Raw genomic sequence first — 26,622 nt, forward strand, 5'->3', positions numbered from 1 at the left:
GTCAGAGCTGTAATTAAGCCAAAACTGTACAGAATACATATACATTTTGCATTTTTGATAAAAAAAAAAAACAAACAAACAAATTGTCTACACCCTGAACTCCTCAAGTGGCAGTTTTAGCTTCACCGGGTTCATATTCACCTTTAGCGATCCAATCCTAATAGGTTGAAACCTAATTTTAGCTGTTCACATATACTACTCTTCATCCAACCTGAGCTTGAGCCATTTCTCAAACGATACAAATGCACGCCACACTTTTAAGATCTTAAACTGTAAAATAAATAAATAAGTAAAACCAAAGTGTGTAATTTTAAATGTGGAAGGAAAGTGACTTATCGTTATGTTTCCTGCTGGTGACTGACCGGAGTTGAGCTCWGATTTTACTGCATTGACAACAGAAGAGGTCAGATATTTGGGCAGCACCGCGTGAGATGAAGTGACAAACGCGCAAGAATCAATCACTTTCTCGGTGCTGGAGAAGAAGAAGAGGGAAAAAAAAGAGAGAGAGAGAGAGCAAGAGAGAGCGAGAGAGAGAGGTGGTGGGGGAGCTTTTTGCAGATCTCAACACTATTGGATGTCTGTGTGTGTTTTCCCTCCCGTTCATAGTGCCGCACCCTGAACCTCCCACATCTACATCCTCACTCTGCACGGCACAGATAGATATTTTTATTTTTACTTAATTTCCGGCAGCAGCTGGAGCGCAGGAAGGACGACGCTTCGGCACCTTCCCGGACAGGTTTGGAGCCAGAGATGGGAGAGGATCCGCGGCTATGACACGGACACACCGGGCGGGAAGGATGGCTCTCACCAGCCGGGAGATGTTAGGCTTGATCGGAAGCGCCTGTCTCTGGCTGCCGCTGTTTGCGGAGGTACGTGGCTACTGTATGATGAGGTGCATTTATTTTTTCACCCCAATATGGCCTGATCTAATTTTTTTTTAACGCTCTGTTCTTTTTTTTTTTTTTTTTAACCATTTAATCCCGAGATAGTCAGGCTCTACTTACCTCCACCCCTATTTTAATACAACCCCACCTCAATTAGGCTGATAACTGAGATGAGGTTTGGATTATTTATTGATTTGTGTTGTTTTTTTTACACAACACATCCACCGCTGATCCATGCGGGAGGTATTCCCAACAAAGCAGGTGCATATCGGGGCGTTAACAAGCAGCAGATCCGCATCTTATCCAGCTACTGATGGCATGTTTCACAGCTTAATTAAACAGACTTTATTGATTGCGTCGCACGCACAAAGCCATGCATGCACGGTGGCAGATGAACGCTGCCTGGCACACCTCCTTCCACTCCTCCTCTTCCAGGGGAGGGGATATCATGACACGGAGCCATCGGTGGCTCCTCTGGTCCACGCAGGTGTTGCAGAGATGAACCCCGCACGCCTGGTTGAAGCTTGTCACAGCGGTTTGGTCAAAGCTGGACAAGTTAACCCAGAGGAACCGCAGGGGAACAGGTGCTGCTGTCAGATGCAGAGTGGCTGTTTTCACTGATTTACACAAAATAATGTTGTTGTTGTTGTTGTTGTTGTTTTGGGGTGGGGGTTGGGGGGTTAATTCCCAATTGAGCTGCAAATCAAACAGTTTCTATAAATAACTGTAACTGAATCATTTCTTAATTTAAACTTTACAGTTTCCAGTTCACCGTCTATGAATTCATTGGGTTACACGCATGATTTGACTCTTCAAAAGGGGAAAGGCAAGAAAACATTCATATTCTGCAGATCTGCAGGTTAGAAATTGGTTACAGGAAAGTAACTGCTTTTGAAAACATGCCCACATTTACAGTCAAAACAACAATTAAAGACTTTAATGGGGCAGTATTATGTATTTTCCTGGCACATAGTGCCAATTTTATAGCACAATCAAGTAAGTATGCTACCTTCAGTTGTTACAAAAATGCTATCAAATTGTCTCCTMTGGCCTCTGTCTCTTTAAAAACAATTTGTAGCTCTTTCCAAAGCTACAAATTCAGCTACAGATTCAGGAAGTCATGATATATACAGCATTTTTATAACAACTGAAGGTAACACAGTTACTTGATTGAGCTATAAAATGGCCCTATGTTTCTGGAAAACATAATACTGCCTCTTTAAATGATTTCTCAAACATGCATTAAAGAATCAAGGCAACACTCCAGGTATATTTTTTTCCGAGAGAATAATGTAAGCTTAACATCTCATGCTAAATTTAGCAAAATTTTGCATAATACTGCCCTTGTCCTTGTTGTTGATAAATGTGTTTTTAAATGCTTTCTTTTAAAGGAGTCTTTTATGCAGAATTCATAGAAATGCTTTTCATTTGGGTCTCTACAAAAAATTTTTTTGTTGTCTGGAAAAGGAGCCGTTTCAAATCTTGTTAAGTCACAAATCAGCGGGCACTGCCCGTAACCTGGCAACCACCTTGGAGCTCTGCCTGTTACCTGGCAACTCCAGCTGAGCTCCAGCACGTTTGGTCAGCTGGTTTTACTGCTGTATGTGCTGTACAATGGCTGCTGGAAAAATAAAAGTGTTTTGTTGTTGACTTACCATTCAGAAACCACTTGCTGCTTCCTTGTTTGTTTTTTTTGTGCGAGTGTAAATGTTGAGTTGGGGGCGTGGCCAGCAGCAGTTTATTTGGATTTAAAGGGACAAGAGGCCCTAAAAGCAGATCATTCTGAAAGAAACTCAAAATAGGTTGAACTGATTGATGAGTTTGTGCAAAAAATGTAACAAACATGTTTTGTAGCCCTTAGACTGATCCTAACCTGTTCAAGGAAGCATAATGGGTCACCTTTAATATAATCATGAAAATAAGGTATTAACATTTTCTGATCCTTCATCTCTCTGTTGGTTCTTCCTCCCTGATGTGCTTGTAGCTTATTAGCCTCTGCAGCAGGTGGTTTGCATGTTTGCATGGCGGTGAAGTGGGCGCAGCTGTGAGGCATCACAACAGATTACCACCGTAATCGAGCCGAGGGATTGACACGAATGGAAATATCAGGAGCCGTGTTTTACGACCACAGGTCACCTGTTCCCGCTCGAAATCATTAGATATGGCGGTTTCCTCAGGGAAATCTTTGCAGCTTGGGTTGTAGAATATTTTAAATGATGCAGAGTCGAAAATGACTGTAAGGTGACCAGGCGAAGACTCTCACTTTATTGTTTTTCTTGTCTGGCATTTATGAGAAATAGAAAAGATCTTCGGTTTCTGCTAGAGCTGCACATTGTGAGCAACCCAAACGAGTTCTTGGACTGGAACAGGCTCATATATTTAAAGTGCCAAGCATTCATCTCTTGCAAGCCAGTAATATAAGTGGCCAACAGAATGGTCTGCATTGCAGCTTGTACCAACAGTTGATTTAAATGGCAATGGCTGAGATGCTAACAGTTCTCAAACTGGTCCAATTCTGGATGTTTGAGTTCAAATCCAGTCCCAATGTCTGAATTTATATAACTTTTTTTTTTTTTTATATCTTCCAGTTCCAGTCTTAAGTTTTTTTTTTTACAAAATTACTTCTGTGAGGCTGAACTTGCATTGTTGCCATTATCATCATTATTATTATTATATTACTTGAAAATGGTCTCAAAACAATGATATTATCGTTTATTGCAATAATGTATGGGACAATTTATCATCCAGCCTAATTTGTTATCACAGGACTAGCTACTGCCATACAACAGTTTGTGTCTATATCTTCAGTTATATTAATATTTATAAGACTGATAATTACATAACAAGCCTTAGAACCGTCCTTTCATGTCTGTATTAACATTTTGCCTGCGAGAAGCTAAATCTGTATATAGACCGCTGAGGGTAAACACGGAGATGCGGGGCATCATGACAGTAGTATAAAAATGGCAGCTGCTGTCAACCTTTCAGCTTTACTGGGGTGCAAATGTTGCTAAAGAGATCAGAAAATTCCCTAAAACCAGCTGTGTATACGAGTGATTGAGGAAAGTCACAACATGCAACTCAATAAAACATCAGTTTTACTTATTTTAGTGAAACAAAGTGAAGATGGTAGCCAGGGCTGGGTTCAGAGGGACGTGGAAAACTGCTTTGATGCCCTATCTAATAAAGAAAGGAGGAAAGTGAAGAATGAGCTCTTGAGATATTCTCCACTTTTCTTCCAGTTTGAGTCGCTTCTGTTTGAAGCAAAGTTCATCTCATCTTTTTGATGTCTGGGCTTCTAAATCACAATTGTTGAAATTGAATTTGCCAGCATGTTCTTAATAAAAGAAAAGACAGCGTGGCCGGGTGTTAGGCCCCCCGGAGGACACCCTTGGATCTGGCCCTGTGTGTGCAGTGTGTTGATGCTGAGCGATGAAGAGGAGGAGTTAACGGGCAGCAGAGATCGTCCATGTGAAGGTGAAGCAGGTTGTAAATCATCGGCCTTGCTGCAGTTATTCCACAGAGGCTATTGTGTCCTTGTGTGTTTGTCTCCTGATCTCACAAATAAAATCCAAGTCATGTAACATCTCATGCTCTCCAGCGCTGGTGAGTGTCCTTATTGTGTGCATTAAGTGTTTCTGTAGACATGGCTTGTCAAGTTTTCACTAGAACTGAAACTCATTCATAAATTAATAATAAGAGCTTCCGGATCTTTTTCAATGAAAAGTTAATGGAAACCTAACAGAAGAACCAACATGGGTGACCTTCCCTCCATCCAGGACTTGTACAGGTCGGGGGTCAGCTAAAATCTGTGCAGTCTGCAGGTGAATGACAATTATACTACTGTCAATCTTTGAAAAGCAGAAATAGAGCCTCCTGCACAACCAGCAAGAATGCAGAAAGTGGTTTGTTGATAGTAAGTCAACAACAAAACACTCGTTTTATCTAGCAGCCGTTATACAGCACATGCAGCAGCTAAACCAGCTGACCAAACGTGCTGGAGCTCTGTTTTGGTTGCTAGGTAAACGGCACAGTGCCTGCCAACTGTGACGTAACATAAAGTTATTGCAAAGAAATTTCTTGATGGTTTTTTGGAATGTTTGGGTTGTGTGTGCTTTTTTTTTAAATGTGCAAAATGTGAATTTTCCACAAGAGACGCAACTATTTTTACTTTCTCTTCTCTCAGCGGATAATTTTCCAACAAAATGTACGACAACCCAACATGTTCTGTTCTTCTCTTACAAATATAATCCAGATGAGCCTGTTTAATGTTGCGTCTCGTTTTGCAGATGGTGGCTCAGGACAGCTACCTCAACGAAGTGCAGAACTCAGGTAGGCGGGAAGTGAACCGTCCGTTTCTCCACCTGCTTCTCCTACGCCATCGCTCTTTACTTTTTCAGCCCTTCTCTCCATTTTATCCCACATTCTGACTCAGACAGCATAAAAGCACATCTCCATGTCTTAAATCTCCGTCTTCACAGCCTGCACCCCTCTTCACCCCTCATTCAATTTCTTTCCTGAGCGTCTCTGAGAAGATTGGGAGCCATAATGCTGACGACGATGGGGGTGGGGCGAATATCTGTGTTTTTATGCCACGTTGATAAACGAGGGAAATTCAGGCTTAATGCTTTTCCAAACCCACCATCCATCAGCAGCTTCGGCTTTCCTGTCACGGGAATGCCTCTGCACTCTTCAGAAACCCCTTCAGTACCTGCCTAGGTCAAAACGCGACCAAAAATCTAATTAAAGCCTGCTGTAAATGACCTCATTTGGTTATTAGTTTAATTTCTGTGAGGAAAACGCCTTTGCCCCACACACACACACACACACACACGGACTCCAAGCCTGCGAGTGTGAACCGTATCAAACGCTCATTGTGGCTGGGAAATGGATTATGAGAGCTGGGAGGCTGAGCGTTCCCAAGGCGATGGGCAGAATATGGCTGTCGTGGCAGAGAGGAGCGCGGCGGGTGTTGAGACGAATAAAAGAGGCTGAATGAGGCAGAAACGATGAGAGAGGAAGTAAAATGTAGAAAACATTGGTTATTGTTGATGCAGAGAGACACACAGGCTGGATTTTGGTTGAAGTGATGGCTTTACAAGTCATTACAATAGAGCTAATGTGAATAAAAAACGTTTTATAGAGCAAAAATACGAGCAGAGCTTTTATTTAAATTCAGTATAGTTTGGAAAAGATAAATATCTTTTAAGTCAAGGATTAGGCGCAAATGTGTATAAGATTCTTACAGAAATAAGGATGGGGTTATAGAGATAAAAATGTAGATTAAAATAAAAGTGATGATCAATAATCATACAATACAATAAACAACAAAATCCTTAAGCATTCAAACATAATTAAAATAAATTTACAACAGGCATACATGTTATGCCTGTTTTAAAGTACTTGGATCCTGTAGATGAAATGTAAACCTCCTTTAAATGGGGAGAATCTAAAATGATGTTAATATTAAAGATGTTCTAGTCTGTCCAAACAAATCAAATCAACTTGTTTTATTTTTCTTTTCAAATCTATCCARAAATGTCAGAACTGAGCTCAAAAACTTACAATTAGACGCCTAAAAAATGATAYAACACGAGCTCAACGAGGYAAACTAAACCAAAAAACCCAAACACTCAGACACTGAAATATCTATTTTATATTAAAAATTTAGAGCTTCTTGTGTATTTTTTATTAGACGACATGCTGAGGTTTCCATGCATTAATATTAAGAGGGCTTAGAGAAAAAGACAAACATAACCAGGCGGATTATTATGATTAATATTAAAATGAAAACAAATATTTAAGGATCAAACTACAGCATCTACTAATCCTGAACAAATCCCTATTAACTTTATCATGTAATTTTAATCTTTTTACAACTACTTACCTGACTCCAAAGAGCTTAAGTTATTTAATATTTTAAATCTCGGTGCTTCATTAACTTACAGTTAAAGATAAATTATTAATAAAGATGGCAACATTTACCTTGTGTAAATCTGTGTAAAATATTTAACTTGCATTTAAAAAGCACCATATGTGGAGCTTTAGGAGTTACTGTCTGGAAACCTTTCTCTGCACTCATTGTGGATTTTTACATCAAAACTGATTCAAGATGAATAAAAACAGCTTTTCTGATCAGATTGATCAACATGATAATCTGTCATTCTGGCGTTTTCTTTAATCTATATTCAAGTTAGATATTGAAAAGTTGGGATTTCCTTCAGACATTAAAGTTTAACAGGAGGATGAGCTGGTGAATAAAAAATGTAATTTCACAGATTTGCACAAAAATGCAGGTATAAAGTGAGCAATCTCTCTGAATTTTATAAAAATTTTTGTCCATGCTCAATTTTAAATTCGATTCCAGTTCATCCTGATTTCACTGCTATGCGTTGTTGTTTAATAATTAAAAAGGGACAGTATGCAGCTCAAACATAAATATCACAATTTAATATGTTCCAGATTATACATTATACATCTGCATTCCCTTGACAGGTTACATAATAAAAAAAAGCAGATTGCCTGTTAACAGTTCGACAAAATGGTATTGCAGATCATATTCTCATTGATCAAATCAACTTTAAAGAGTATACAMAAAAAAAAAATCAAACATCGGAGGAGACTTAGAAGTTTAAAAATAAGACCCTTTACAAAATAATGTAACATTTTCAAAGATCTAGAATGACACCAGAGGACAAATTTGGTGGCGTCAGGAGTAGAGTGGTGCATCCTGAGACAGTTTTCACCACCGAACAATCAATACAGCAAGTGAAGGTCAGCAGATAGCGAATATCTCAAAGCCACCAGGGTTTTGAAGTGAAAAAACGAAGTCAAAACTCAAATCAGAACCAGAACTTAAAAGAAAAGGAGGAACTTCATTTTTAGAAATAGTCTTCAAAGTGTGCCTTTTAAATACAGCTTAGCTTCACTTATGTTCTGCACGGCATAAAACACAAAATCTTACCAAGTATTTCTTGTCTAGTTTCTAGTGCAAAATATCGTAGCAAATTTGAAATAAAGCAAAACTAAGTTACAAAGTAACTTCATAGCAAAATATTATTATTATTATACCATTGACAACAAATTATTTTACTTTTAACAAGACTCTTTTCCTATATTATATATTTTGGTGTATGGAAAGAGGAGCGTTTCAAAAACCTCCTGATGAGTCACAACTGATAGGCTGCCGTTACCTAGCAACCCCAGTCCATCACCTAGCAACCACAGCAAAGCCCAGCCAGTTACCTAGCACARCACAGAAGCGTGTTAATAAAGTACTAGTTCCACTACAGGCAGATTATTTCACTTGTAAATGGGAAAACTGTATTGTTATAAATTTAATAATCTGCCACTRGAACTGGTACTTTTTAATAAATATTCAAGAATTATTTATTAAATAGCTGCTACATGTTGCTGAAAAGTTACTTGTAGGTTAGTTTTCTCCTATTTCAAAAATGCGTGGTAAGATTTAGTGTTTTTGCCGTCTAATTGAAATCAAATAGTCAGTCTCTAAATACTCTGTTCATTCTGCAGGAGAAATGGGAACAATTATCATTGGCTCCAGATTTGAACCATACTCATTATCGCAGGGATTAAAGTACGGATACAGCTCCTCGGTAAATAAACACTCAGTAAAAGAGTAAATGTGTACTGCTCTGATCACGTCAAAGAACGTTACTTGACCTGCGTTGTAGTCAACAAAAACCCCGACGTGCTCCACTTTCCCTGTATACACCGCCTCGCCTGGAGAGCTGAAGGTTTCAAACTTGTCTACTAGGAACCAGATGGCCCAGAGTCCGGAGTTCGGACTCCGAACTATTGCCCCTTTCTTTTGGAGCGACGCCGTTGCCACGCCCAGACACCACTCCGTCTTTTGGCCCACGTGTACCTCRAAGTAAAACCTGCGTGAGGAAAATCCTCTCTGCCCCACAACGGCAAGATGCTGAGTGAACATGCTGGGTTTCGGGATCTGGTTTCCCCACAAACCCGTGCCCATGTTGTACCACACCTGCTTCCCATCAGCGGATAAGGTGAGCATGGGGTGAGCTGTGTCAAAATCCAGCACRATGTTCTCCCCATACTGCTGCATGTACCTGAGYGCCGCCTTGTTTGATGTGTCCGTGCTGTTTGAGAATCTGTTGAGTTCTTCGTTCAGTTTATCCAGTAAGTCCTGCATTTGAGATATTGAGTTTCTCACAGACTTATGCACGTACTTCACCTCCAGGTGCCTGATAAAGTTGTGTGTGGACAGGTCCATGGTGTGTGGGATTAGGGACTGGTTTGGGTACCTCTTGAGAAAACACACCGGGTCTTTAATTTCCTTCAGTTCCTCCAGATTCTTTGCCGTCACCTTCAAACAAGAAATCTCTTTCTCCATGTCTGTAATTAACCCCGTYGCCTGGYTCTCTGCTGCTTTCTGCTTCTCTTCAAACACCTTATTGAGTTCCTCTTGGGTCCTCTTAATCTCAGTAACCAACTCCGTTAGATCCCGTCTTCCATGTTCGATCACCTTTTTTGTCTCCGTCTTGCTTTGCGTCAGCGACTCCTTTGTGTTTTGGAYCTTCTGCATCCTTTCTTGAATCATTCGCTGCACTTTGGCCTCATTACCAATCACCTGAGGCRTCATTTGGTAGTATCCCCTCTGCACGGAAACAACATCGTGGTCGGCGTGCCGCAAYCCGACACAGAGGTCGCAAAGCACCRAGTTGTCRCTCCTGCAGAACAGCATCATCAGCCTGTGATGCTTCCTGCACACCTTTTCCCCCAAACTCTCCACGGGATCAACCAACGTGTGTCTYTTCAGCTCAGAAGCGACGTCATGAGGCTGAAGATGGCTGTCGCAGTACGAAGTGACACAGTCCAGACAGGATTTCACAGCCTGACTGCTGCAGATGTCACACTGCACCTCGCTGCCACAGCTGACCGGCTGCTGACCTGCTGACCTTTGGGTGTGAACGTTCGTGACATGAAGGGACTTGAACTGTGACAACARATCTGCAATGAAGATGTTGACCTTAAGGTTGGGCCTGTTTGGAAACTCTTCCTTGCAGATCGGACATTGGCAGACAAATGTGGTGTCCCAGTAGCACGTGATGCAGGGCAGGCAGAAGTTGTGTCCACATGGAGTGGAAACGGGTTTGTTGAAGACGTCAAGACAGATGGGACACAGCAAGTGTTCCTCGGTTAAGAGACTTCCACCGGATGCCATTTCTAAAACAACACAAAGCACAATTACATCAACACATCATGCTAAATGTCTGAAATGAATTAAGACAGACTTTTTCTGGCTCACACAGATTTGTGCTTTGAGGTCTGACYTGCCAATTCTGATTTGTCCTTCAACAAAAACAAGGAAAATGTTTTGTTTTTTGTATCTTTTTTTCAGTATTAGATCCTTCAAGTAAAATTCCTTGACTGTCATCTCTGGCTGATTGACTGGAGCATCTCCACGGAGTTTTTGAACTCTTACAAAAAGCATCAGACATCTCTTAGCTATTCTGGTGCTTTTTGACTGACGCACAAAAAACCCAGGAGAAAACCAAAACAAAAAAATTACATAAAAAATCCCCAAAACATCTTTAAAAAGTACCAGCATTTTATGGTATTAAATAAAAATTTTATGTAAAAAAATATCTATGTTGCTCTTACTTTTTTAACTCAGGAAGAGTTCAGAAATCAATATTTGGTAGAATAACCAGGAGGTTTTCAATGRAGTTCAGTGTAGTGGTCGCTTTTATTTTTAATATTTTAATAAAAACTTTAGCACATAAATGAAAGACAAAGCTTTAGRCTGATTCCTGGATATAGGTAGTAGTTTAGAATCCAACAGAAAATTAAGGAATTASAAGATTATCCTAATTTATTTAGTCTAAGYACATGTTGATAAAATTCATTTCAGCTTTACTAAACTCCAAAAGAAGGCGCTTTAAAATACATGCWTGTATTTTAATACAAAATACATGGTTGCTGTGGTTATAGACTGAAAATATTTAATGCATTTTAAGAATATGATCACTGATTAGAGCTGTTCAAATTCAAAACTTTTTGGCTGATTGATTGGAAAATATCAAATTAACATATTACAGTTATAATTTTGTTTAKTTATGATTCTTGTGTTTTTAATACATAAGAGGATAAAATATGGAGTAAATGTTGGTWGTAAATTTTGAGTACTTACTGCACAAAAACATCAAACTGACACRAGTTGGTTAATTGTTTAGGTTTTCTGCTGCCGTTACTAGCCTGCAGTYTGCTGCTTTACAGATATTCCTCTTCAAATCTCAGAAGATCGTTATAGTAGATGGGAAAATGGATAGAAGTAATTCCTGGAAKAAAACGTCTTGAAGGCTGCAAAAAGACTTCATACTGGTACTTTGTGTTGATCCTATGAAAMACATCAACATTTATGGCTGTAGCTGAATTTGCCTCTGTGAAAGTAATAAAGCACCATTAAGTGGTCTGTTACTGAAAGGCWCTTACTAGAATCAGACATAACTACCTCCTTTAAAGCAGAAATTATATATTTTTATATATAGGTCAGTAAGGTTTATATTAGCAACTTCCTTCTAAGATAATGGCAACAAGCTTCCTTATAAACTAAAAGATAATTACATAAACTATACATCTTTTGAAGCAATCTGTCAATGAAYACACACAAAGSGTTACTCAGACAATGTGGTGGATGATCCACGCCCTGAAAATACCAACTATTGTCACAAAACACATCAGCCTCTCTGTTTACCGTCCAATCTGTTTTATATTTACTGTGCCAGACAAAAAAAAAAAAAAACATTGAAAAGCAACACAAAGCTCACACTGCATTTTCTACATACATCTACTAAGCATTGCTTTTCTCTTTTTACTTCCTATCCCGGTGTAGTTTTGACTTTAAAAGGGCAGAGTTGCAGGAAAAAGGGAAAGAATGTTAATTAGTTTGTTTTTGTGTGTCCTTACACTGGTAAGGATGACGTGTTTCAGCTCACCTCTCCTGCTGCTTATCTGGCCTGTAGGTTACAGCTGTGTCCCCATCCCAACAGATTGTAGACACAAAACTAAGAAAACAAGGAGTTTTGTAGTTAAAAGGAACAGAAATATCAACATATATGTACTGCTGCTGAGAGAAATGGACGGCTGAAGCTTTAAACACTCCCCAGGAAAACCTAATTTACTTTCTGTTTCCTGCACCACGCCTCTTAAAGGGACAGGCACGTATTTCTTGTGTGTGGAGATTTTTCATGTTGAAGGCTGCTTTACGCTCCCTAATCATTCATAGATATTCAATTTTTTCTTCAGCCGTTTTTTCACACTTCCTGGCTTTTACTGCTCTCCATCTTCTCTTCATCCAAACTGGATCAAGTTTGTGTGTTTGCTGCAGTCAAGCAAAACCTTTTGAATTTGTGTGTGTGTGTGTGTGTGTGTGTGTGTGTGTGTGCTTTACGACTTGCATCTGGGTGATAACGCTCCTGGATGGCCAAGCTGTGTGTGTTGCTGAGATAAGACTGTAGCTCTAACACTGGAATCCTTCCACCATTAATCATAGCTCAGTTGCCGCTCGACTTTGAAAATCCCCAAAGAACTTCAAGGGGAATTCACCCAAGAACAAAAAAAAACAAAAATACATTTAGAAATATGGAGGTGTCTACCTTAAGATTTCTACCTTAAGATTACAAGGATGCAGATGAAGTGAAGTGTTATTGTTGCAAAATGAAAGAGAAAGAAAAGACAAATAAGAGTGAAAAGAAAAAAATYCCCTCACAACCCCAACAGTTTGAATACAGTTAACCTATAAACTAATCATCTGGGTCATCGTACTACATCACATTAAGATATTTGGTCTAGAAACTAGACCAAGAACAATCAGTGTAATATTGTGCGTTTTTTTGCAGTACTCCATCACATCAAATAGTTAGCCTTCCAATTTTCCTGTATTTTGTTGCATTAGCTTTGCAGATAAAATGTTGATAGATGCAACAACCCACTAAAAAGGACCATGATGAAGCGATAAGTGATGCTATTTGCTTCACCTGTTAGTGGTTATAGTGTTATGCTTTGAGTGAGTTTTGAGTTTTTGCTTTTAAGATGGATAAAAATGAAAAGTTCATATTTACCTTCTACCTAAAATGCCTTCAGCTCAAAGCAAAGCGCTGATATTCCAGACTTTCAGCACACTTAACTGAGTTCCCTTTAATTAAATGCTTTTCATTTTTCTAGTTTCAGGCTTTTGGTCTCCCAGTTTTAATGTCATGTTCCAGTTGTGCTTGGAACTGGGAAATTCCAACTTGYCAGTGAGATAAATCAACTGGATTTCCCACTGGGRAACTGGGAGCAACTGTGACTACCCAGTCACAACTTGTAAGGTGGACTTGACGATTCAATATGGCCGCTCCTCACATCAACAGTAATATGATGTGGTGGAAACATGTTTATTTTACAAGAAACTAATGYTACAGGTAGCGCCTGCGACTTTAAAATGAAAAAATWAAATAAAAGTGGTGTTTGTTTATAGAAAGTGAAGCTTAWAATYATRTTTCTAAGAGCTACCGCTAACATGTTTATGAGCATCGCCACGTTGAAACTCCAACTTCTTAACTAGAACGTTGTTACCTCRGGGTGACGTCAAAACCTGCTCCAGGTTTTGCGTTTAACTGGAACACAGCATAATCTCTCCTCTGGGTTTGTTTTCATCATTTTCATTAGCGCTGCTGTTGGATCTTCAGCACATTSACTGCTCCACATTTTGCGGCCTAATTCTGCTACACTTTGATGTCAGCAGTTTCCCCTCTCAGTCCGTCTAAGCTTCACTCTCATATTTTTCCTCCTCAGAGAAGATTACTCGAGGTAGTTGATGTTACATTAAGGCGRGTTTGATCGTGCTCAGTGTGGATCGGGTGAATCCTGCYGTGGAAGTGGACAGAGAATGATCCATGCTAGCTTTTATSTCTTRATGAAATACAGACATGGGGATAATGTGATCTTCTCCTCACAACATGTCTTTCTTACTCAYGCTGACCTAAATCCTCCTCATTTMATCCAGAACATCTTTTTTCTCTGCTCTTCCTCAGCAGTTCCCCTTATCTGCTCTTCTTCCTCTCTGCAGTGCCTCTGTCTTGCTCTGAGGGATTCACCGAGTTGGGATACTACAACGGCACCGTGTCCCAGACGGATTCTGGCGCCCCGTGTCTGAAGTGGACTGAGTTTCCAGACTATGTCATGCAGTACCCGGGCCGCGGCCTGGGCGACCACAGCTACTGCAGGAACCCAGACCGAGAGTCCAACCCCTGGTGCTTCTTCAGGCAGAACTCAGGCGCTATCGGCTGGGCTTATTGCGACTGCCACCAAGGTACGCCAACACGTGTTCAGGTCCGATTACACCCATCATGAATATTCCTAGAAGTTATTGCGATAAACGATAAGATTGTTGTCTTGAAACTATATTAATTAATGGGAGCACACCCTGGATACTGAAGTCTCTGCAAACAAAATTACAGTTGAAACTGAAAATGCCCAGTCTTTTGGAGAAAAACAAACCATCATGCAAATGGAAATGACCAAGCTTGTTTTAATTTATTATGCAATTAATTGAGGTTTTTCTTGAAGTAAGGGTTATGTTCAGAAAACCTCACCCATGTGTCCGGTGGACACTATTTATCTTCTGTATTACTGACTTCTTGCATCAATGTTTCTTCTCCACTGCCATAAGTGAGATGGGTCAAGCAGAGACAAACCCAACACATGCATGTAGCATGATGTAATGGGACTCTGCAGAGTTAATTAACAGCTTCGGTCAATGTCCGTTCATTTTCCAGAGAGGTTGTGAAGCATGATTTAGTGATTTCATTCTGGTTTTGTAGCAACTACACTATAATTAGTGACATTAATTTTTACATTTATTTAATGACCACGTCTTTATTACAACTTAATAGTTGTAATCTACTACAGCAGAGATAGATATTTGTGCTTCTCTGTGATTTTCAGGGGCAGTTCGTCTGGTTGGCAGCTCGTCCTCCGATAGCGGGCGGGTTGAAGTTTACCTGAATGGCCAGTGGGGGGCGGTGTGCAACTCCCACTGGACAGACAGAGACGCGACTGTTATCTGCCGGCAGCTGGGCCTAGGGTAGGAAATAAAATAATAATGTAATATGTAATCTGATTAAGTTCAGTTCAGTCCGTTTAGAATTAGTTTAAATAAAATTAGTTTTGATTTTTGTTCAGTTTGACTAAAAGCAGTTCAGTGGATTTAGTTTATTTTGATTAAGTTCAGTTCTTTTTTAATTTTCAGTCAAATGAACTGAATTAACATTTACKATTTTTTTAAAATTCTTTTAAGTTCATYTCAAATTAACCATTTCAAATTAAAACCAGTTCAGAGGATTTAGTTMATTTATTTCGATTAAGTTCAGTTCTGTTTTGATTCAGTTCAGTMAAATGAATTGAATTAACATTACGATTTTTTAAAATTCTGTTCATTTCAAATCATTGAAATGAAAATTGGTTCATAAAATTCAGTTCACTTTAATTCTGTTCATCACAACTCAGTTCAGCTGAATTGGATTTGATTCAATCTGTCTGACCTGAGTCAGACAGATTGAATCTGACTTAGGTCAGACAGTTCGAGTCAATTTAGATTCACTTTGATTTATTTTAATTAATTTCAGTTTAATTAAAAACAGTTGGTTGTTGTTTTTKTATTCACCGACTTCATTTCTATTAAATTCATATCAGTTCAGTTCAGGTTTGTTAGATTACATTCACTTCAGTTTAATTCAGTTCAGATCACATTCCAAATAGTTCTTTTTGATTCAGTAAAATTTTATACGTTTAATTTGGTTAATTACTTCATTTCAGCTGAGTTAAAATATGTTCAGTGGATTCATTTATTTAAAATTTTCTTATTTTTTATTCAATTCATGTCAACATCATGTCAGCTCAGTTCAATCGTATCTGAGTTCATTTAGTTTGAATTACAGTTCATTTGCATTGTAACTGTGTCAGTCCATTTTCTTTCAGTTCAGTGCATTTACATCCATTCAGGTAAATTCAATTCAGTCCAGTTTTGTTTATTTTAGCAATAATTCAAGTTCAGTTTACCTATTTGAAATCATTTCACCATCTAGTTACACACAAGCCAATTCAGTCTCGCTCTGTATTGTTCAGTTGAACAATAATTTAGTCCAATACCATCAGATTTCGATTCCAGTCTAGTTAAAAACATCCAATTTACCCTGCAGTTCAAAACTGAATCTAGTTCAATGCAGTCAGATTCAGCAAGCACCTAAATGATTGTATCTCCTTGGATGAAAGTGGAAAGGATTWWAAAAAAAAGAAAAAAAACCCTCCAGTTTATTTTTAAATGTAATCTTTCCAGAGATATTGGTACTGCGCTGCAGYTCTCCCAGTTTGGCTCAGGCTCTGGCCTCTTCCATTATGAACGTCTGGGCTGCCGTGGAGACGAGGACGCCCTGAGTAAATGCCGAAGCAGGACGTTCGTCACCGGTGACTGCAGCCATGGCAACGAGGCGGCCGTGGTGTGTGCGCCACCTGAAGGTCAGCGTGACTTCTCATTAAAGTTACATCTGAACATTTCCCCCGTCACACCTGAGCTGCGAAGTGGCCTCCTTTCTTTGTGAATAATCCCAACACTTTAGGCTCACGCATATTATAAATTCCACCCTCCTGTCGCAGGTAGCGGCCCTCCGCTGCGTCTGGTGGGAAGCGAGGAAGACTTCGAAGGTCGTGTGGAGGTTTTCCACGCGGGCCGGTGGGGCTCTGTCTGTGACGACCAGTGGGAYGACAGAGACGCCGAGGTGGTGTGCAGACAGCTCGGTTACGGGTATGCCAATCCATGTTTTTGTCATCTGAAATATAAAATCTTTTAAGTTTTCTCTTATTAAAAAAAAAATTCCAAAGAAACGTTGCAGAATACTTTATTTGTTCGATGTTTAATATATGAAGCCAAACATGAGTTGAGTAGTTCTCTTTTATTACATACATACAGTTTAAAACTTCAGTTTAATTTCAGTGTAATTACATTTCATACCTCAACAAATAGTTTCCATCCACATTTAATCAATCTGTTTAAATATCCTTCAATCTGGTATTTTTCTTTACTTTAGTCCTCTTCAGAATGACTAATCAGATTTTTATTTGTAAAAAAAAAAATGTGACAATTTTGCACAGCTTTGTCTTTGTCAAACAATATCACAATGAAATATGTTGAAGTTAAAAAGTCAAAGGGAAATAAATGCTTTTGCCATACCAATATTTATTTCATTTTTTTATGTTTTCAAATTTTTTAATAGTCAAGTTTATCTGTACAGAACATCTCATGACAAGGCAGCTCAAAGTGCTTTACACCATAAAAACATAACACAGTAACCGATTATGTGGAACATAAACATTACATTTTGTCAAAAGTCATCAAAAGAAAAAATACATCAAATATTGCTAAATGTTGCAGTTATTATGAATCAAAGGCAACTCTAACAACAACAAAAAGTCAATTAATGTATCTCTGGTTAAATCTGTCAAATCAGAAATGTTATTATTTTAGTTCAAATGAAAACCTTTGTAATGATATTTAACTAAAGTTTACTCTACAGGTTGATCAAGTTCTACTTTTAAACAGATGCATTTTTTGGTTGACTTTTTTAAGGCTAATAGAGAGAATTTGTGAACAAAACAAATGGGACTTCATTTCTTTAATCGTTTCCTCTAAAACTGCACAGAGCTACATCTGCTTAAGAGTTTCATTAGGCTGATTGTGTTGCAGAGAGTGAGCTGGAAATACTGAGTGGCAGGAGAAACTGGGAGAGCAACGAGTTGCAGTGTAGATCAGGAACAATCCAGGGGAAACACTTTGTTTATGTTGCATCACTGCAGGTTTTCCTCTCCTCTCCAGCTGTCAGACAGCCGATAAGTTGTAACTGAGAAGTGAATCTCATGTTCAGCTCTGGGTTGCATCCCGTCTCCCGAAGCGCCAGGGGACAGCTCTGCGTCTGTGTTTGTAACTAAAAGAAGAGCTGACGACGATCTGCAGGTGTTCGCGCGTCTGCGCGCAGACTCATGTTTGACACGTTTCGACAATTCAAAGCAAAATGGTTGATGTTTCTTGAAGTCTACAGGGTCCAGTTTATTTACATTGTGAGTTTCTGTGTCAAACATGCTTCATGCTGCCAGACTTCTCAAAATCCTCCCTGGACACAGCCGACAACTTCAGATGCAAATAAATAAATAAATAAATAAATAGAGATCCAGCACAAAAACAGTCCATGTCATTTTATTGTATTTATTATACATCTAAATTAAAAATGCTAGCATTTAAAATGTTAAAACTATTTATTTGAATCACTGCAGCTTCCTAAATTCAGTCTATTACAAGTAATGACAGTAGTAGAATGCTTAGTAAGTATTGCGTTATAACTTTATGCACATACATACATATTTACSTTATTGGAAAGCTAAGATTGKTGAAATTCCAATAWTGCATGCCAATCAAAGACACAATTATTCAGTAAATGCTTTTGTTAGATAAAAACAAATCCAAAATAATGTTCATCTCACTGTCTGCAGCTTCTTAGCATTGACAAAACAGAACCATCTCGAACAAAAATGGCTTTTTTATATCTGCAAGAGTCCAATTAATGAACTCCAGTAAAATATTTAGTACACAATCCAATATAATCTGCCGCTGGAAATTTTGGAAATTTCTCAAAAGTTTGCATTGTAACTTCCATTAGTGTTAATGTTTTAAGGGTTTTGGAGAAATATCCTGATTATTTTGAATATTATCTTCATTCACCATGTATTTAGATATACTGTTGTTTTATTAATTTGTTTTATGTTTATTTCTTTTTGTTCAAATGAAACTTCACAAGGCCTGCAAAGACATGCAAAAACTTATTTATGTGTTAAACCARCACAAAGTTTTGCCAAATTAATAAACACAACAATAACATTATCTGAATTTGGAAGGTTTTTATTGACTAAAACACCACAGTGATGCATTTTACTTCTGCAACAAGCGCCTTCATTTCAAAGTTTGTAACATTAAGAATAATGTGGCTGTGTTTGAATGAGTTTTCAGTTCTCCGCAGCTCCAACGCATCTGGTTCTGTTGGTTTTGCTGCTTCTCTTTGCTTTCAGCAAGTCACCTGCAGGTTGTCTTTAAGTTAAACATCAGTTTCAAACAAGCAGAAACACACAGGGACAAAAACACATCCGCAGGAGGGCTTTTATAGCATTTCTCCATCAATAAGTTATGGCTACAAGGAGCCACTCGGTAGCTATTTATTATTCAACAAAGATTTCTCATATGTACTTTATATATAGCATATTAGTTTGACACATTTAAGTTACTTTGTGTGGGTTGGAGGGGAGCTGCTGTGGAGATGGGATGTATTCAGAATAAAGTGCTTTTTTATTCAGTTATGACAGACTTTATCTTATATTTCCCCACAATACCAAAGAAGCAATTTTCTAAGTCTGAACAAAGGTTTCCTGTTCTTACTGCCCAGAAAACGTTGTGGAAGTAAAAAGTGAAAACATTTTTAAAATGCAACAAAGATTATTTCTGCATTTCTGTAATATTTTTTTCACATATAAAAAAACACGTATAATCTGTAATGTTTCTTTTAGACCAGTTTAAGCTTGATTGGCATGCAGCGTGTGTGTGTGTGTGTTGCAGGGGTGTGGCGAAGGCCTGGTCGTGGGCTCACTTCGGGCAGGGATCAGGCCCCATCCTGCTGGATGCCATGAAGTGCACAGGTAACGAGCTGTTCCTGGATCAGTGCCCCCACAGCGACTGGGAGCAGCACAACTGTGACCACATGGAGGACGCTGGGGTCTCCTGCAGCCCTTATACAGGTTACAGCTCATAACACAGACACACACACCCACACACACACACCCACGCACACACACACACACACACACACACACACATCGCAATACCTCTATACAAACTGAGGTCTCTGGATTGACTTCCATTCATTTTAGTAACTGCATTTATGCCAAACCCAGACATTTTCCAAAACCCCAACCATCACTAGTCTATTCCTAACCTTAACTAAAATCTAATTCGCATATTACTTCTAAAGCACAGTGGAACTGCAAAAAAGAAAACAAAATCACTGTCCACAAATGATTGCCTTTCGATGGTAAATACTGTGAAAGTGGTCTTCAATATTAAGTGCATACAAGTGCAAACACACAAGTTTGTATTTCTAATAATTTTTGCATTGTCCCCATCCATTTTTCATTCATTTCTGCAGCTTAATCCATAACCATTACCAGAACATACCTAACCTTAAATCTAACCTAAACTCAATTCACACATTAGTCCTAAACCTAACCTAAAAACAGAACTTCTTCTTATGGNATCCAGAACATCTTTTTTCTCTGCTCTTCCTCAGCAGTTCCCCTTATCTGCTCTTCTTCCTCTCTGCAGTGCCTCTGTCTTGCTCTGAGGGATTCACCGAGTTGGGATACTACAACGGCACCGTGTCCCAGACGGATTCTGGCGCCCCGTGTCTGAAGTGGACTGAGTTTCCAGACTATGTCATGCAGTACCCGGGCCGCGGCCTGGGCGACCACAGCTACTGCAGGAACCCGGACCGAGAGTCCAACCCCTGGTGCTTCTTCAGGCAGAACTCAGGCGCTATCGGCTGGGCTTATTGCGACTGCCACCAAGGTACGCCAACACGTGGGTCCGATTACACCCATCATGAATATTCCTAGAAGTTATTGCGATAAACGATAAGATTGTTGTCTTGAAACTATATTAATTAATGGGAGCACACCCTGGATACTGAAGTCTCTGCAAACAAAATTACAGTTGAAACTGAAAATGCCCAGTCTTTTGGAGAAAAACAAACCATCATGCAAATGGAAATGACCAAGCTTGTTTTAATTTATTATGCAATTAATTGAGGTTTTTCTTGAAGTAAGGGTTATGTTCAGAAAACCTCACCCATGTGTCCGGTGGACACTATTTATCTTCTGTATTACTGACTTCTTGCATCAATGTTTCTTCTCCACTGCCATAAGTGAGATGGGTCAAGCAGAGACAAACCCAACACATGCATGTAGCATGATGTAATGGGACTCTGCAGAGTTAATTAACAGCTTCGGTCAATGTCCGTTCATTTTCCAGAGAGGTTGTGAAGCATGATTTAGTGATTTCATTCTGGTTTTGTAGCAACTACACTATAATTAGTGACATTAATTTTTACATTTATTTAATGACCACGTCTTTATTACAACTTAATAGTTGTAATCTACTACAGCAGAGATAGATATTTGTGCTTCTCTGTGATTTTCAGGGGCAGTTCGTCTGGTTGGCAGCTCGTCCTCCGATAGCGGGCGGGTTGAAGTTTACCTGAATGGCCAGTGGGGGGCGGTGTGCAACTCCCACTGGACAGACAGAGACGCGACTGTTATCTGCCGGCAGCTGGGCCTAGGGTAGGAAATAAAATAATAATGTAATATGTAATCTGATTAAGTTCAGTTCAGTCCGTTTAGAATTAGTTTAAATAAAATTAGTTTTGATTTTTGTTCAGTTTGACTAAAAGCAGTTCAGTGGATTTAGTTTATTTTGATTAAGTTCAGTTCTTTTTTAATTTTCAGTCAAATGAACTGAATTAACATTTACKATTTTTTTAAAATTCTTTTAAGTTCATYTCAAATTAACCATTTCAAATTAAAACCAGTTCAGAGGATTTAGTTMATTTATTTCGATTAAGTTCAGTTCTGTTTTGATTCAGTTCAGTMAAATGAATTGAATTAACATTACGATTTTTTAAAATTCTGTTCATTTCAAATCATTGAAATGAAAATTGGTTCATAAAATTCAGTTCACTTTAATTCTGTTCATCACAACTCAGTTCAGCTGAATTGGATTTGATTCAATCTGTCTGACCTGAGTCAGACAGATTGAATCTGACTTAGGTCAGACAGTTCGAGTCAATTTAGATTCACTTTGATTTATTTTAATTAATTTCAGTTTAATTAAAAACAGTTGGTTGTTGTTTTTKTATTCACCGACTTCATTTCTATTAAATTCATATCAGTTCAGTTCAGGTTTGTTAGATTACATTCACTTCAGTTTAATTCAGTTCAGATCACATTCCAAATAGTTCTTTTTGATTCAGTAAAATTTTATACGTTTAATTTGGTTAATTACTTCATTTCAGCTGAGTTAAAATATGTTCAGTGGATTCATTTATTTAAAATTTTCTTATTTTTTATTCAATTCATGTCAACATCATGTCAGCTCAGTTCAATCGTATCTGAGTTCATTTAGTTTGAATTACAGTTCATTTGCATTGTAACTGTGTCAGTCCATTTTCTTTCAGTTCAGTGCATTTACATCCATTCAGGTAAATTCAATTCAGTCCAGTTTTGTTTATTTTAGCAATAATTCAAGTTCAGTTTACCTATTTGAAATCATTTCACCATCTAGTTACACACAAGCCAATTCAGTCTCGCTCTGTATTGTTCAGTTGAACAATAATTTAGTCCAATACCATCAGATTTCGATTCCAGTCTAGTTAAAAACATCCAATTTACCCTGCAGTTCAAAACTGAATCTAGTTCAATGCAGTCAGATTCAGCAAGCACCTAAATGATTGTATCTCCTTGGATGAAAGTGGAAAGGATTWWAAAAAAAAGAAAAAAAACCCTCCAGTTTATTTTTAAATGTAATCTTTCCAGAGATATTGGTACTGCGCTGCAGYTCTCCCAGTTTGGCTCAGGCTCTGGCCTCTTCCATTATGAACGTCTGGGCTGCCGTGGAGACGAGGACGCCCTGAGTAAATGCCGAAGCAGGACGTTCGTCACCGGTGACTGCAGCCATGGCAACGAGGCGGCCGTGGTGTGTGCGCCACCTGAAGGTCAGCGTGACTTCTCATTAAAGTTACATCTGAACATTTCCCCCGTCACACCTGAGCTGCGAAGTGGCCTCCTTTCTTTGTGAATAATCCCAACACTTTAGGCTCACGCATATTATAAATTCCACCCTCCTGTCGCAGGTAGCGGCCCTCCGCTGCGTCTGGTGGGAAGCGAGGAAGACTTCGAAGGTCGTGTGGAGGTTTTCCACGCGGGCCGGTGGGGCTCTGTCTGTGACGACCAGTGGGAYGACAGAGACGCCGAGGTGGTGTGCAGACAGCTCGGTTACGGGTATGCCAATCCATGTTTTTGTCATCTGAAATATAAAATCTTTTAAGTTTTCTCTTATTAAAAAAAAAATTCCAAAGAAACGTTGCAGAATACTTTATTTGTTCGATGTTTAATATATGAAGCCAAACATGAGTTGAGTAGTTCTCTTTTATTACATACATACAGTTTAAAACTTCAGTTTAATTTCAGTGTAATTACATTTCATACCTCAACAAATAGTTTCCATCCACATTTAATCAATCTGTTTAAATATCCTTCAATCTGGTATTTTTCTTTACTTTAGTCCTCTTCAGAATGACTAATCAGATTTTTATTTGTAAAAAAAAAAATGTGACAATTTTGCACAGCTTTGTCTTTGTCAAACAATATCACAATGAAATATGTTGAAGTTAAAAAGTCAAAGGGAAATAAATGCTTTTGCCATACCAATATTTATTTCATTTTTTTATGTTTTCAAATTTTTTAATAGTCAAGTTTATCTGTACAGAACATCTCATGACAAGGCAGCTCAAAGTGCTTTACACCATAAAAACATAACACAGTAACCGATTATGTGGAACATAAACATTACATTTTGTCAAAAGTCATCAAAAGAAAAAATACATCAAATATTGCTAAATGTTGCAGTTATTATGAATCAAAGGCAACTCTAACAACAACAAAAAGTCAATTAATGTATCTCTGGTTAAATCTGTCAAATCAGAAATGTTATTATTTTAGTTCAAATGAAAACCTTTGTAATGATATTTAACTAAAGTTTACTCTACAGGTTGATCAAGTTCTACTTTTAAACAGATGCATTTTTTGGTTGACTTTTTTAAGGCTAATAGAGAGAATTTGTGAACAAAACAAATGGGACTTCATTTCTTTAATCGTTTCCTCTAAAACTGCACAGAGCTACATCTGCTTAAGAGTTTCATTAGGCTGATTGTGTTGCAGAGAGTGAGCTGGAAATACTGAGTGGCAGGAGAAACTGGGAGAGCAACGAGTTGCAGTGTAGATCAGGAACAATCCAGGGGAAACACTTTGTTTATGTTGCATCACTGCAGGTTTTCCTCTCCTCTCCAGCTGTCAGACAGCCGATAAGTTGTAACTGAGAAGTGAATCTCATGTTCAGCTCTGGGTTGCATCCCGTCTCCCGAAGCGCCAGGGGACAGCTCTGCGTCTGTGTTTGTAACTAAAAGAAGAGCTGACGACGATCTGCAGGTGTTCGCGCGTCTGCGCGCAGACTCATGTTTGACACGTTTCGACAATTCAAAGCAAAATGGTTGATGTTTCTTGAAGTCTACAGGGTCCAGTTTATTTACATTGTGAGTTTCTGTGTCAAACATGCTTCATGCTGCCAGACTTCTCAAAATCCTCCCTGGACACAGCCGACAACTTCAGATGCAAATAAATAAATAAATAAATAAATAGAGATCCAGCACAAAAACAGTCCATGTCATTTTATTGTATTTATTATACATCTAAATTAAAAATGCTAGCATTTAAAATGTTAAAACTATTTATTTGAATCACTGCAGCTTCCTAAATTCAGTCTATTACAAGTAATGACAGTAGTAGAATGCTTAGTAAGTATTGCGTTATAACTTTATGCACATACATACATATTTACSTTATTGGAAAGCTAAGATTGKTGAAATTCCAATAWTGCATGCCAATCAAAGACACAATTATTCAGTAAATGCTTTTGTTAGATAAAAACAAATCCAAAATAATGTTCATCTCACTGTCTGCAGCTTCTTAGCATTGACAAAACAGAACCATCTCGAACAAAAATGGCTTTTTTATATCTGCAAGAGTCCAATTAATGAACTCCAGTAAAATATTTAGTACACAATCCAATATAATCTGCCGCTGGAAATTTTGGAAATTTCTCAAAAGTTTGCATTGTAACTTCCATTAGTGTTAATGTTTTAAGGGTTTTGGAGAAATATCCTGATTATTTTGAATATTATCTTCATTCACCATGTATTTAGATATACTGTTGTTTTATTAATTTGTTTTATGTTTATTTCTTTTTGTTCAAATGAAACTTCACAAGGCCTGCAAAGACATGCAAAAACTTATTTATGTGTTAAACCARCACAAAGTTTTGCCAAATTAATAAACACAACAATAACATTATCTGAATTTGGAAGGTTTTTATTGACTAAAACACCACAGTGATGCATTTTACTTCTGCAACAAGCGCCTTCATTTCAAAGTTTGTAACATTAAGAATAATGTGGCTGTGTTTGAATGAGTTTTCAGTTCTCCGCAGCTCCAACGCATCTGGTTCTGTTGGTTTTGCTGCTTCTCTTTGCTTTCAGCAAGTCACCTGCAGGTTGTCTTTAAGTTAAACATCAGTTTCAAACAAGCAGAAACACACAGGGACAAAAACACATCCGCAGGAGGGCTTTTATAGCATTTCTCCATCAATAAGTTATGGCTACAAGGAGCCACTCGGTAGCTATTTATTATTCAACAAAGATTTCTCATATGTACTTTATATATAGCATATTAGTTTGACACATTTAAGTTACTTTGTGTGGGTTGGAGGGGAGCTGCTGTGGAGATGGGATGTATTCAGAATAAAGTGCTTTTTTATTCAGTTATGACAGACTTTATCTTATATTTCCCCACAATACCAAAGAAGCAATTTTCTAAGTCTGAACAAAGGTTTCCTGTTCTTACTGCCCAGAAAACGTTGTGGAAGTAAAAAGTGAAAACATTTTTAAAATGCAACAAAGATTATTTCTGCATTTCTGTAATATTTTTTTCACATATAAAAAAACACGTATAATCTGTAATGTTTCTTTTAGACCAGTTTAAGCTTGATTGGCATGCAGCGTGTGTGTGTGTGTGTTGCAGGGGTGTGGCGAAGGCCTGGTCGTGGGCTCACTTCGGGCAGGGATCAGGCCCCATCCTGCTGGATGCCATGAAGTGCACAGGTAACGAGCTGTTCCTGGATCAGTGCCCCCACAGCGACTGGGAGCAGCACAACTGTGACCACATGGAGGACGCTGGGGTCTCCTGCAGCCCTTATACAGGTTACAGCTCATAACACAGACACACACACCCACACACACACACCCACGCACACACACACACACACACACACACACACATCGCAATACCTCTATACAAACTGAGGTCTCTGGATTGACTTCCATTCATTTTAGTAACTGCATTTATGCCAAACCCAGACATTTTCCAAAACCCCAACCATCACTAGTCTATTCCTAACCTTAACTAAAATCTAATTCGCATATTACTTCTAAAGCACAGTGGAACTGCAAAAAAGAAAACAAAATCACTGTCCACAAATGATTGCCTTTCGATGGTAAATACTGTGAAAGTGGTCTTCAATATTAAGTGCATACAAGTGCAAACACACAAGTTTGTATTTCTAATAATTTTTGCATTGTCCCCATCCATTTTTCATTCATTTCTGCAGCTTAATCCATAACCATTACCAGAACATACCTAACCTTAAATCTAACCTAAACTCAATTCACACATTAGTCCTAAACCTAACCTAAAAACAGAACTTCTTCTTATGGKSCCCATAAGGAGCAGGTGG

At 38.4% G+C, this 26,622-nt stretch overlaps 2 protein-coding genes across 3 annotated transcripts in view; one reads left to right on the forward strand and one right to left on the reverse strand.

The window, feature by feature from the left end:
• Positions 1–432: 432 nt before the first annotated feature.
• The window catches only part of LOC103481825 (neurotrypsin), a 34,815-nt gene continuing 8,625 nt past the window's right edge, over positions 433–26,622 (forward strand). Inside the window, exons 1-12 of the mRNA XM_008437587.2 lie at positions 433–869; positions 5,174–5,216; positions 13,981–14,223; positions 14,859–14,997; positions 16,249–16,427; positions 16,566–16,713; positions 19,567–19,758; positions 20,294–20,571; positions 21,203–21,341; positions 22,593–22,771; positions 22,910–23,057; positions 25,911–26,089. Coding sequence (XP_008435809.1) covers positions 771–869; positions 5,174–5,216; positions 13,981–14,223; positions 14,859–14,997; positions 16,249–16,427; positions 16,566–16,713; positions 19,567–19,758; positions 20,294–20,571; positions 21,203–21,341; positions 22,593–22,771; positions 22,910–23,057; positions 25,911–26,089 — 1,966 coding nt within the window. The 5' untranslated portion in view covers positions 433–770. The remainder of the gene's footprint in view (positions 870–5,173; positions 5,217–13,980; positions 14,224–14,858; positions 14,998–16,248; positions 16,428–16,565; positions 16,714–19,566; positions 19,759–20,293; positions 20,572–21,202; positions 21,342–22,592; positions 22,772–22,909; positions 23,058–25,910; positions 26,090–26,622) is intronic.
• On the reverse strand, positions 6,886–12,459 carry LOC103481523 (E3 ubiquitin/ISG15 ligase TRIM25-like). 2 transcript variants are annotated; one of them, XM_008437025.2, is made up of 2 exons: positions 11,867–12,459; positions 6,886–10,094 (listed from the first exon to the last, which is right to left on the reverse strand). In XM_008437025.2, the coding sequence occupies exon 2, from the start codon at positions 10,090–10,092 to the stop codon at positions 8,407–8,409; it is 1,686 nt and encodes a 561-aa protein (XP_008435247.1). In that variant the 5' UTR covers positions 10,093–10,094; positions 11,867–12,459; the 3' UTR covers positions 6,886–8,406. The 2 variants fall into 2 exon arrangements, with proteins under 2 accessions (XP_008435247.1, XP_008435246.1); XM_008437024.2 differs by lacking the exon at positions 11,867–12,459 and adding an exon at positions 11,062–11,855.

The sequence above is a fragment of the Poecilia reticulata genome, linkage group LG19 (assembly GCF_000633615.1).
Source record: "Poecilia reticulata strain Guanapo linkage group LG19, Guppy_female_1.0+MT, whole genome shotgun sequence".
NCBI lineage: Eukaryota > Metazoa > Chordata > Actinopteri > Cyprinodontiformes > Poeciliidae > Poecilia > Poecilia reticulata.